The sequence below is a fragment of the Lygodium microphyllum genome, chromosome 23 (assembly GCF_053477565.2).
Source record: "Lygodium microphyllum isolate KBCC chromosome 23, Lygodium_microphyllum_v1.1.10, whole genome shotgun sequence".
Lineage (NCBI taxonomy): Eukaryota > Viridiplantae > Streptophyta > Polypodiopsida > Schizaeales > Lygodiaceae > Lygodium > Lygodium microphyllum.
Window position 1 is genome coordinate 75456457 of NC_141157.1, and position 12185 is coordinate 75468641.

The following is a 12185-nucleotide window of genomic DNA, read 5'->3' on the forward strand; positions in this document are numbered from 1 at the left end:
ACCAGTTTCTTCAGGGAAAATGATTTGCCCTTTACGCGCCAAGTATAATCTAGCATAAGCAGCTGCTAAGGGATCTGCCACACCCCTGATCATCATGCTCAACCGCTGAAATGCTGCCTTTGGAGGATCCTTTTCGAGAAAATGCATACACTGTAAAAGGGCAATCTCTAAATATCTGCAAATAGCACCGACATGAATCTCATTTAATGTGCATCAATGTTAAAGTATCTTAATCATTATATGAAGTCAACTCAATAACTTATAATAAAAGTTCACAGAATAAATGTGTGATATTTCATAAAATAACAGTAAAATGGGAGCCAGAATACTCTTACTGCAGACTGCAGCAAGCATTCATCATATGGAATGAGCAATGTATCCAAAGTTAGTAAAGATGTTATGCATGCCATATCTTATGGTCATCAAAGGATGATGCTTGTTACCTACACAGCTGGTACTCACACATATTTCAGGTCAACAGCTCACCCCCTCAACTTTCAAGATGTAGTGTGTTAGCTCATACGTGTTGGAAAATATTCCAGAGGCTGACAACCTGCTGACTGATGACCTGGCCTGTGTCGCCCTGGCCACCCTAGCCTGTCACCCTGCTTCTGCCTCCTGTCCAGTGCCATCTGACCACCTCAGCGCCAACCCCACACTGCCACCTTGCCCCTGTCCAGTGCTGACCTCCAGCCTCCTCCACTTCCGCCAGCCACCTAGCACTGCCCCAGCATGCCCCTTCCCCTGCACAAACTGTTCTGCCCCACCTCATCTCCTGAGCCCAACACTGCCACCCCTTTTTCACTGCAGCACCACCTCTGCCCCCACCTGCCAGCCACCAGTATGCTCCTTTCTGTCTGAAGCCAGCCCTGCCCTCCCTTCTACTCGCCCATGTTGAGCTAAAACACACTTTACAGCTGATTAGCATTTTTAAACAGCCCCAAAACATAATTAATGAATGAAACACACATTTGGTGCCCAATTCAAGAGAGTTTCAGAGATCCCCCAAAACCCTAATTTTTGGGGCAACCTTTAACATCTATAAATAGACGGGCTGACCACCATTCAGACTTATCCTTTTGTGCAGGTTTCTCACTCTACCATGCAGATTTCAGCCATCAGCCACCTACAATCTGCTATCCATCACCGACTGTAGCCCATCACTATCCAACCCTAGGTGACATGTTTTCAGTCATCGCCCTACTGTTTGGAGGTCTCCATCTACTGCATTATCAAAGCACCTAATAATCCTACGTTTTCAGTATTTGGTGCCAGGCAATAGGTTGCTTCCATCTCTCTCCCACCAGGCGACTACTGCAATACCTGTGTTTTTGTTGTCAAGTGGCCGTCTACATCAGCAAACACCTCTCTTGTTGTCGCCTAACAGTTCTCTGAATCAACACTCTCTCATCTTCGACTGGTGGTTACAGCACTCAAGATTTGTCTGTGGTAGACATCACTCTCCGACACTCCATTGCTCTACACTTGGGCATTTTGTACACTCTTACATTCATTTATAACATTCATCTCACTTCAAAATCTCTTCTCTTTGTGTTTGTCTTTGTGTTTGAGCTTTAAGTTTTGCGTTTTGCATTTTGTGTTTAGAGTTTGAGTTATGCTTTGTCATTGTCTTAGTTTTTGTGTTTCAGTCTTGATCATACATGTTGTGTTTTCTCAGTGCAAAACCTAGCATATCTTCACACGGTATCATAGTCAGTGCTCTTCTAAAGAGTACCCTATGGTGATTATGGAGGTTAGTCTTTGTGCAAGACTCACGCGCGACTTGATTCTAACTCATAATGTCTCACATTCCTTCTTCTAGGGATCCTATGATGCCTTATCAGGCTTCTGTATCATTGGAGGCTTTGAGAAGGCATTTTGGTCTCGAGGAGAAAGTAGACATACCTTCACCTTTCCCATCTTCTTCTTCTCGTTTTGGTCACCTTACAGATGAAGAGTTTAAGGACTACTTGCGCATCACATACAATCAGATTTACACCCCTCCAACAAGTGCTACTACTCCATCTAGGCCGAGTGGTGAGGTTGGCCATCTCTCTAATCTTGGATGAACCACAACATTTGGTGCATCTAGCGATCCATCTCCTTCATCACTGCTAGGCCTTGTGTCAAGTTTATATAACCCTTTTGAGTTGTATGAACCAAAACCCTCTCATGTTTCTTCCTTTGTTGTGCAGGATCGGGATGATTTCTAGTATCTTAACTTTAATAGAGGAGGCTTTTGAACCAGATACCCTTCATCAAGTATATCTCCACCATCTATTTCATTTGAGCAAGTAAACCACATTTCTTAACTCCCTCCCACCACTATTTTCTCCACATTCTAATCTACTCAGATCTTCATTCCAAAATCTCGAATTACATTCCACTTCCGCTCAAAGTACACTAGAAGTTAGATCTTCCAACTCCGCTCCTAACACTTTCTCACTCATAATTCCACAATCTACCTACCCTCCATTTACCCCACCTCTTGGTACATTGTTAGGGGGAATGCCATCCTTTAACACTATACCTTCCACCTACCCCCACTTTACCACATCCTTTCACTCTGGGACGACTATGATAGACATCCCCCTCACTACCCCCGAACACTCACAATTCCTCCACCCACCTTTTCACAAGCAAAGATATCCATCGTCTGCTTATGGACTATCGTCGCACATCCCTTGCGTCACTCCTCCGCAAGGATTTCCATCCTCTACTCCACATGTCCCTATCCCTCTACCTTGGGCTCCACAAGTGGTGACCATGTCCATCCTTGCCCACATTTGGATCCACTATGTACACCTCTACGATTCCTTCCTCAGTGTACTCTACTCCCCCCCCCTAGTAGCCAATCCAGTGGGGCTACATCTCTGACTGCTGCCCCATCTGCTTCATCTGTCACAGGGGCTACTGAATATGTGGCACGCAGACAATCTCAACAGCCTATCTTCTTCACTACTTAAGGATTGATCATAGTAGTCAAGTACGAAAGGTACGATATGGTACGGTACCATAAAATATGGTACTAATTGGTACCTTATGATTTTATAAGGTACGGTACAATATTAGTACGAAAAAAATTAAGATGATTTTTAAATAACAAAAATCATAAATCATTAAATAATAGATCAGCGAATACATGTTTAAAGTGGAAATAGCCATTTCATTACAGAATAAGGTGAATACATGAGGGTGACCATCGCGGTCGCATGGGCTACGCAAAACATGTGATACAACTACAGTCTAGTATATCTGATACAAAAAAAAGAGACCTATGTCATTTGAATCTATGATGAGGCATCACTATCATCATCATCATCATCATCATAACCATCTAAGTGCTCATCAAGAGAATCTGAAGATGACTCCTCGGCATCGATCATGAGACACACTCATACTCATCCTCACTGATGAGGTTACCATCATCATCAAATGATGGCTCCCTAGGCGGCAACTATGTAGACAAGGGGGGGATGTCATCATGAGGCACTAGATATGAGCTACTAAAGCCCCGCCTTACATATGTTTGTAAGCCACTTGAACTACTCCTTCTCGATGATGGAGAGCGTCGAATGACCATACCCTTGCTACCACCTACTCGAACTCCTCGCCCACGAGCACATTGACTGCGAGTGTCACGAGTATCTGCTACTATAAGCTCTCCATAGAGCTCTGCAAAAATCATCTCCTCCTCCTCCTCCACCTCCTTATGTATACTCGGAATAGTATCGTCCATCGACTTGAATGTATCAACATTCACCTACACAATGCAGTGATGCACGTAAGATTAATCATTGTAAATGCTAAAGTCTAAATTGTAAAGTATGAAGTTTAAACTTCAAAGTTCAAAGTTTAAAAGTTAAAACAACAAATTTTAAATGTTATGGTTAAGTGTTTAAACTTTACCTGCTTTGGACTACCTATGCTCATCATAGCCCTCATCATGCATAAGTTAGTACGGCAATAAACTAGCCGCTCTAACTATCGTGTGCTAAGCCGATTACGAATCTTTGTGTGAATGAGAGAATAGGCACTCCACTTTCTCTCACATGCACCCAAAGACCAATCTTGGGCAAGGACCCTCATGGCTAAGGGTTGAAGGGTCTCCAGTGCGTATCAAAAGTTTTACCACCAAAATAAAGGCTTCACAAAGTGACTCTCTCCTCCAACAAGTGGGAGAAGCAAAAGCCACATGCCCTCTCTGATCTGCATAGCATCCTAGCTTCTCTAGCACTACATTATGGTCATCCACCAGGACCACACGAGTCAAATAAGTAAGCTAGTCTGAATGAAACTCTCTATCATCCATGACCGCCGGTGACTTGTAGGCTGGATATACCAATGCGACAAAACCATGGAAGGGCTTATGCATCCAGGCCCATCTCCTCTCTGCTATCTCTAAAACATGTGCACGTTGTGTCTCTATGATCACTGTAGAAGCAAGTGCCTCTGCCAATGCTACTCTAAAGAAGTGAACAAGAAAGCCCATGGTGGACTCCTCGCAATCACTCATACGTAACACCCTATAAAAGGGAGTCACGACAATGACAACGGCACGGACTTGCCAAAACTGTGCATTAAGGCACAAGCGTTGCATGGCTTTGGCCTCCTCTGTCTCATGCTCATCCCACTCATTCCATAGAGTGGACACCACTGTCTGGCGCAAACCGCACCTCATAAAGATGCTCCAGCAATAACCACATGTAAGCAAAGCGAGTTGAAGAAGGCTTCTTCAACTCTAGTGTGCTATGCTCACAATACATCGCAAGCACATTTACCTTTACCGTGAAGAATGTGACAATTCATGTAGCTTTGCGGACCACCCTCTTCACCCACTTAAGCTTCCCAGTGTCCTCCATGAGCAAGTCCAAACAATGACTTGCACATGGAGTCCACATAATCGTAGGGAACTTGGCCTCAAGCAAACGGCCCATGCACCAACAATTCGATGTATTGTCGGTAACAACTTGCACCACATTTGAGACGCCCATCTACAATCACAATTTACAAATTAGAAGTTATATATAAATCAAATTTCAATTATGGATCATGATATTATCATAATGAAAGAAAGTGAAACAAATTTAAAACACAAATTGCAATGTATATTTCAATGATACCTTGTCGAATGTGGCGGTAGATGAATACGCCCATCGTTTTTCTCCCCCTCTTGCCGGTATCTATGGCCCGCAAAAAATAAGTGTCGAGTGGACATGAGACAAGTATGCTGATGATGCCATGTTTCTTATGATCACTCAATGAGCAACCATATTTTATCCATACGGCCCGAATAGGATCAAGAGCTATATCAATCCTCTCCTCTTCATCAATCTTTCTTGTCCTCATGTCGTTGTACGTGACACTCGTTCATCCTTCACATGGACCTACATTGGCAATGGCTTTTACCATCTTCTTCCATTGCTCTTGCTTTAGGACATTGAATGCAAGATTACACTCAATCACCATGCATGCAATTTCAATGTCCGCAAGTCGTTGCCTTTCTCTAAGGAAGTCAACCGATCCACGCACATGACCAGGAGCTTGAGAGAGAGACGATTATCTCTCTAGCACCGCATGAGCCTTCACTCTTTGTCTTTTACCGGAGCCGGATGCGGAAGATACGCCCACATTGGATGCTTCCTCGTTAGTAGGCATAGGAGTTGGTGCCGATAAGCCACTTCCTCCTCCTCTTGTGAATCACCCTCTCATCTTGGCAAGAATCTCCTCCGCAATGTTTTGAGGGATCTCCTTGCATGAAGCAACTTGGCCCCCCGTCTTGGAAAGATGTTAGAGAAGCCGAGTTGCACCACTTGTATAGCGCTTCCCGCAATACTTGCGTATCCAATGGTGGGAGTTGGACTTCTTTGTGTCCCTCTCCACATGGATCGCATACAAATTGAAGGCCTTGTGCTTCTCACGAGTCATGGAGCTGATCACGGATAAAGAGGCCAGAGAGAGAGAGAGAGAGAGAGATGCTTGAGTCTCGACTCTTGAAAGTTGAGAGGGAGACTTGAGAGGCCCGAGGATTGGGGTAAAGTTAAAAGAGCAAGAGTGAGAGAGAGAGGATGGGAGATGAGAATGGCAAATGCTTTGATAGGGTGCGGGATAGAGGGATGGGAGATGAAATTTGAGAATGGCAAAAGCTTCGATAGGGTGCGGGAAAGAGAGAATGGGAGGTGAGATTCGAGAATGACAAATCACAAGTCCATTCAAGAATCAAGATCCAAGAGAGGAAGATGAGAATGGTAAGTCACAAGTGCTTGCTGAATTGGTGTGGAAGCATGGAGAAGAGAAGCACCTTTTGTAGATGAGAGAAGGATCAAAGTTCAAACAGTCAAAGAGGGGTCAACGGTCAAAGAGAGGGCTGCTAGCTAGAAGGAATCCAAAGAGGGCTAGGGAGGGGCGTGCATGGCTGAAAAAGGGGATGGGGTGAGGTATCCAAGGCTTCCCACCCCCCCCCCCCAAAAAGTGCCACGTAGGCAAACGGAGTAAAAGCGGGGGCGCAAAAAACGTGTGACGCGGGATCGATGACGCGCAGGCGACGTGGCCCAAATAGGCCCAAAAACCGGTACGAAATTCGTACAGATACGTACCGTACGAACATGTCCATATGACGTACGAAGGCAACTATGGGATTGATTGATTGATCTACTAGTGGCTCGCCTATTGCACTTTACACATCCATTCCTTAGGTATCCACTGCACCTTCTAGGACCCTTCTCCACCTTGCCATACATGATGGTGGCCACATACTTAGCCTTTCCCTTTTTAGACTTTCATTGTATATATATATGTTCATTGTAATACACTTTCAGTTAGCTTTTCTTTCTTTATTTTCAGTTTTTCTTTTTGTTTTGGAGCATCTCACTACTCACCTCCTTGTTTGCAAATTTTGATCTCTTTTGCAAGGTGAAACCAGCCTTCCTTCCGTGGATGGGTGGTACATCCTTGAGTAGCAAACAGTTAATGAAAATCTGAAAATACAAATTTACCTACTGATCTTGGACAATGCACACTCGATTGGCCCCAAAATTGGCGCCCCTTTCGGTATTTCTTTAGCTTTATTGAAGAAAAAGTTGATTTACAATGGGATTCTCCCAATCCCTTTCGGTATTTCAACTCCCCTTGCTGTCCAAAGTGACCAGCAAGTCTTCACTCTATTTTGCCCCTTGGTTCGAGCACTCAATTGGCCTTCACCCACTTCATAGATGATGGAAATGCCCCAAATGCAATGGCTAGCTAGTCCTCCACCTAAATTCAGCCAAAATTCACCTTCAGCCTTGTTGAACCCAAGTCTTGGAGCTTCCAATTTCTGGCACGCTTCCCAAGGCTGTTTCTAAACCCTAATTTCTGTTATAAATTAGTATTTACAATAGAGAAATTTGAAATTTCTCTACCTCCAAGGGTCCAAATGCTGAGATCTTCAGAGCAAGGCTGCGAAATGGCTGGGAGATGGGAGGGGAAGCTGTAGAGAGAGAAAATTCAGAGTTTTGTCACGAAGAATGACTGAAAATCAGTCAAGTGCAATTGCTGCTCTGCCACAACAGCATGTAGATGCAAAGAATTGAAGAAAATCAGTCATTTACTGCTTCAGCCCTGCCTCAACAGCCTGTAGATGCTGTCTCCTACTGTTGATTGGTCTTCTTTTGCCCCTGGCTGCCTCAAAAGGTCCTCCAATGGCTGCAAATTAGACCAATAGCCTCCCTCTCTCTCTCTTGCAGGTTGAATTTATAGAAATGCTTCTTTCCAACCTCTCAAGACATTTTTCAATCTTGCATGGGCATTTTTGACAAGTGGTAGCCTTCCCAAATGGTTTTTCCAGCATTTTTCATAATTAAATATTAATTTTCAGTCTTTAAATACTGAAAAGTAATCTAATAATTATTTCGGTGCATTGAAAAATAATCTGACCAGTCAATAATTAAATTGGCTAGGCAACTTCTATTCCTGAGTGTCTCTGCGTCATCTTTGACCATTAGATTGGCATTAGGTACCATTAAACGCCACTTCTCTAGAGTCACCAACTGAGGCCAACAACTGGCACCAAATACCACCAAGTACCTATATGACATAACTTATAGCAACTTTTTCCTTTGACATCTCGTGATTTCTTTGGGTCCCGAGCTCGTGAATTTACTTTAACCCCAGTTGTACCTCACATATGCAACATTTACTTAATCATGTGATTAGAAATTAATCCACATGTTAAGTGAGGTTTCAAAAATACATGTCCTCATGACACAAGGTTTTGTATTTCGGTGTAGGGCTCACATACAAGTTTGCACTAGTCCTTCCTAAGCTGGAAACAAGAGTTGCATGCCTTTCCTTTCATGGTTCCATCTACTTCGAGTTTTACTCTTCTACCAGCATGGAGGCTTTCCCTCTCGCAATGGATCATGCAGTATCTCTCTTGATGCTACCATAGCGGTGACTTCTATCCTTGCTCTTCCAGTAGGGATGCTTCTGACTTCATTATCTTCATCCACATGGTTCTCAACACCACACAAAGACCGACATGCTCCGGCTCCTCTTTCTTCTTTAGCATCAACATCCAGGTTGAGAGGGGGTTCCTATCCTTCTTAGTATTCTACAGGTTTCAGCACTTATATTCAACATTGGCCTTCCCCCCTGTTGCACCTTTTCCTAAGCATTGCATGATTTCATCATCTTTGTACTAGGACGCTTAGGCAACTGAACAATTTTCCCACGAGAAACACTATCCAAGTGGCACCTATTACATGAGCATTTTTTAGCATGTAGCATATTATGCATTCCATTCATAGTTGTTAGGTACGAAAGATACAGTACGGTACAATAAAATATGGTACTAAATGGTACCTTATCATTTTATAAGGTACGGTACGATATTAGTACGAAAAAAAATTAACATGATTTTTTAAAAAACCATAAATCATTAAATGACAAAAAACATGTTTAAAGTGGAAATAGCCATTTCATTACAAAATAAGATGAATACATGAGGATGACCATCATGTTCGCATGGGTTGCGCAAAGCATGCGATATAACTACAGTCTAGACTTTAGTGTGTCATAGTGGCATCATGTATATGAATACAATGATAGTAGATACAAAAAAGAAAGAGATCTATGAATCTATGATGAGGCATCACTATCACTATCATCATCATCATCATCATCATCAGAACCATCTGAGTGCTCATCAAGAGAGTCGGAAGATGACTCCTCGGCATCCGATGATGAGACATACTCATACTCATCCTCACTGATGAGGTTACCATCATCATCAAATCATGGCTCCCTAGGTAGCGGCTGTGTAGGCAAGGAGGGAATGTCATCATGAGGCACAAGATGTGAGCTACTAGAGCCACACCGTACATATGTCTGTAAGCTACTCAAACCACCCCTCCTTGATATTGAAGGGTTTCGAATGACCATGCCCCTACTACCACCTACTCGAACTCCTTGCCCACAAGCACGCTGACTGTGAGTGTCATGAGTATCTGCTGCTATAAGCTCTCTATAGAGCTCTGCAAAAATCATCTCCTCCTCCTCCACCTCCTGATGTACACTCGAAAGAGTATCACCCATCAACTTGAATGTATCAGCATTCACCTACACAATGCACGTAAGATTGTAAATGCTAAAGTCTAAATTGTAAAGTATAAACTTTAAAGTTCAAAGTTTAAAACAACAAATTTTTAATTTTATGGTTGAGTGTTTAAACTTTACCTGCTTCAGACTACCCATGTTCATCATAGCCCTCATCATGTGTAAGTTAGTGCGGCAATAGACTAGCTGCTCTAACTATCGTCTGCTAAGCCGATTACAAATCTTTGTATGAATGATAAAGCAAGCACTCCAATTTCTTTCACATGCACCCAAAGAGCAATCTTGGGCAAGGACCCTCATGGCTAAGGGCTAAAGGGTCTCCAATACGTATCCAAAGTTTTGCCACCAAAATAGAGGCTTCACAAGTGACTCTCTCTTCCAACGAGTGGAAGAAGTAAAAGCCACATGCCCTCTCTGATTTCCATAGCATCCTAGCTCCTCCATCACTACATTGTGGTCATCCATAGGGACCACACAAGTCAAATAAGCAAGCTTGTCCAAACGGAGCTCTCTATCATCCATGACCACCAGCAACTTGTAGGCAGGATTTACCAATGTGGCAAAACCATGGATGGACTTATGCATCCATGCCTATCTCCTCTCTACTATCTCTAAACCATGTGCACGTTGTGTCTGTAATCATTGTACAAGCACATGCCTCCACCAATGCCGCTCTAAAGAAGTGAACGAGAAAGCCCATGGTGGACACCTCGCAATCACCCATACGTAACACCCTATAAAAGGAAGTCATGACAATGACAACGGCACGGAGTTTATGCCAAAATTGCTCATTAAGGCACAAGTGTTGCATGGCTCGGCCTCCTCTATCTCATGCTCATCCCACTCATTCCATAGAGTAGACATCACTGTCTAGCGCAAGGACCGCATCTCAAAAAGATGCTCCAGTAATAACCACATGTAAGCAAAGCGAGTTGAAGAACGATTCTTCAACTCCAATGTGATATGCTCACGATACATCACAAGTACCGTTACCTTTACCGTGAAGAAGGTGACAACTGATGTAACTTTGCGGACCACCCTCTTCACCCACTTAAGCTTCCCAACGTCCTCCATGAGCAAGTCCAAACAATGACTTGCATATGGAGTCCACACAATCATGGGAAACTTGGCCTCAAGCAAACGGCCCATGCGCCGACAATTCGATGCATTGTCAATAACGACTTGCACCACATTCAAGGGACCCATCTACAACCAGAATTTACAAATTACAAGTATACTAACAATACTTGGAGATTAGAGAGAGAAAGAGAGACTCGAGAGTTGAGCCTTTCAAGTTTCAGCTTTCAAGATTCAAGAATAAAGAGAGATGGGGTCGGGGCCCGAGGGAAAAAGAGAGAATCAAGATAGATATTAGAGAGAATTTAGAAATTAGAATAGAAAGATAGATATTTGAGCATAAACCAATTATAATGATGAAAGAAAGTGAAACAAATTTACAAGGCAATGCCAAATGTTACCTCAATGATAACTTACTGAATGTGGCGGTAGATGAATGCGCCCGTTGTTTTCCTCCCCCTCTTGCGGATATCTACGGCCCGCAAAAAGTAAGTGTTGACTGGACATGAGACGAGTATGTTAATGATGCCCTGCTTCTTACGATCATACCATCCGTCGGTGAGAATGAAGCAACCATATTTTATCCATGCGGCGCAAATAGGATCAAGGGCTCTATCAATCCTCTTCTCCTCTTCATCAAATTCATCCTCATGTCGTTGTATGTGACACCGGTCCATCCTTCACATGGATCCACATTGGCAATGGCTTTTACCATCTTCTTCCATTGCTCTTGCTTTAGGACATTAAATGCCAAATTGCACTCAATCACCGTGCGTGCAATTTCAATGTCCGCAAGGAATTGTCTTTCTCTAAGAAAGGCAATCGATCCACGAACATGACCGAGAGCTTAAGAGAGAGAGGATTGTCTCTATGGCATCGCATGAGGCTCCACTATGTCTTTTACCAGATCCGAATGCGGATATGGAACCCCCACCACCAATGGTAGAGGCCTCTCTTGCATTGGTTGACGATACGCCCACATTCGATGCTTCCATGTTAGTAGGCATAGATATTGGTGCCAATAAGCCGCTTCCTCCTCCTCTTGTGGATCCCCTCTCATCTTGGAGAGAAACTCCTCCACGATGTTTTGAGGGATCTCCTTGCATGGAGCAACTTGCTCCCCCCCCCCCCCGCGGTCTTGGAAAGATAGTTACACCACTTTGTATAGCACTTCCCGCAATTCTTGCATGTCTAGTGGTGGGAGTTGGACTTTTTTGTGTCCCTCTCCACATGGATCACGTGCAAATTGAAGGCCTCGTGCTTCTCATGAGTCATGGTGCCAATGACGGATGAAGAGGCCCGGGGAAGAGTGAGAGAGAGAGAGAGAGAAAGGGAGAGTGAGATGCTTGAGTCTTGACTCTTGAAACTTGAAAGTTGAAAGAGAGGGAGAGGCCTGAGGGTAGAGGTAAAACCATGGAGGAGAGGAGCACCTTTTGTAGATGAGAGAAGGGTCAAAGTTCAAACAATCAAAGAGGGGTCAACCATCAAAAAGGGCTGCCAGCTCGATGGAATCC

At 43.6% G+C, this 12185-nt stretch overlaps 1 protein-coding gene across 10 annotated transcripts in view; it reads right to left on the reverse strand.

Moving 5' to 3' along the window:
• LOC148016346 (uncharacterized) overlaps positions 1–12185 on the reverse strand; it is a 209271-nt gene that overhangs the window by 110084 nt on the left and 87002 nt on the right. For all 10 annotated transcript variants that reach the window (XR_015688091.1, XR_015688089.1, XR_015688090.1 and 7 more), the window contains exon 7: positions 3–175. Coding sequence is in view for 7 of the 10 variants with exons in the window: in XM_087664208.1 (XP_087520334.1) it covers positions 3–175 (173 nt within the window). In the remaining 3 variants the exon portion in view is untranslated. The remainder of the gene's footprint in view (positions 1–2; positions 176–12185) is intronic.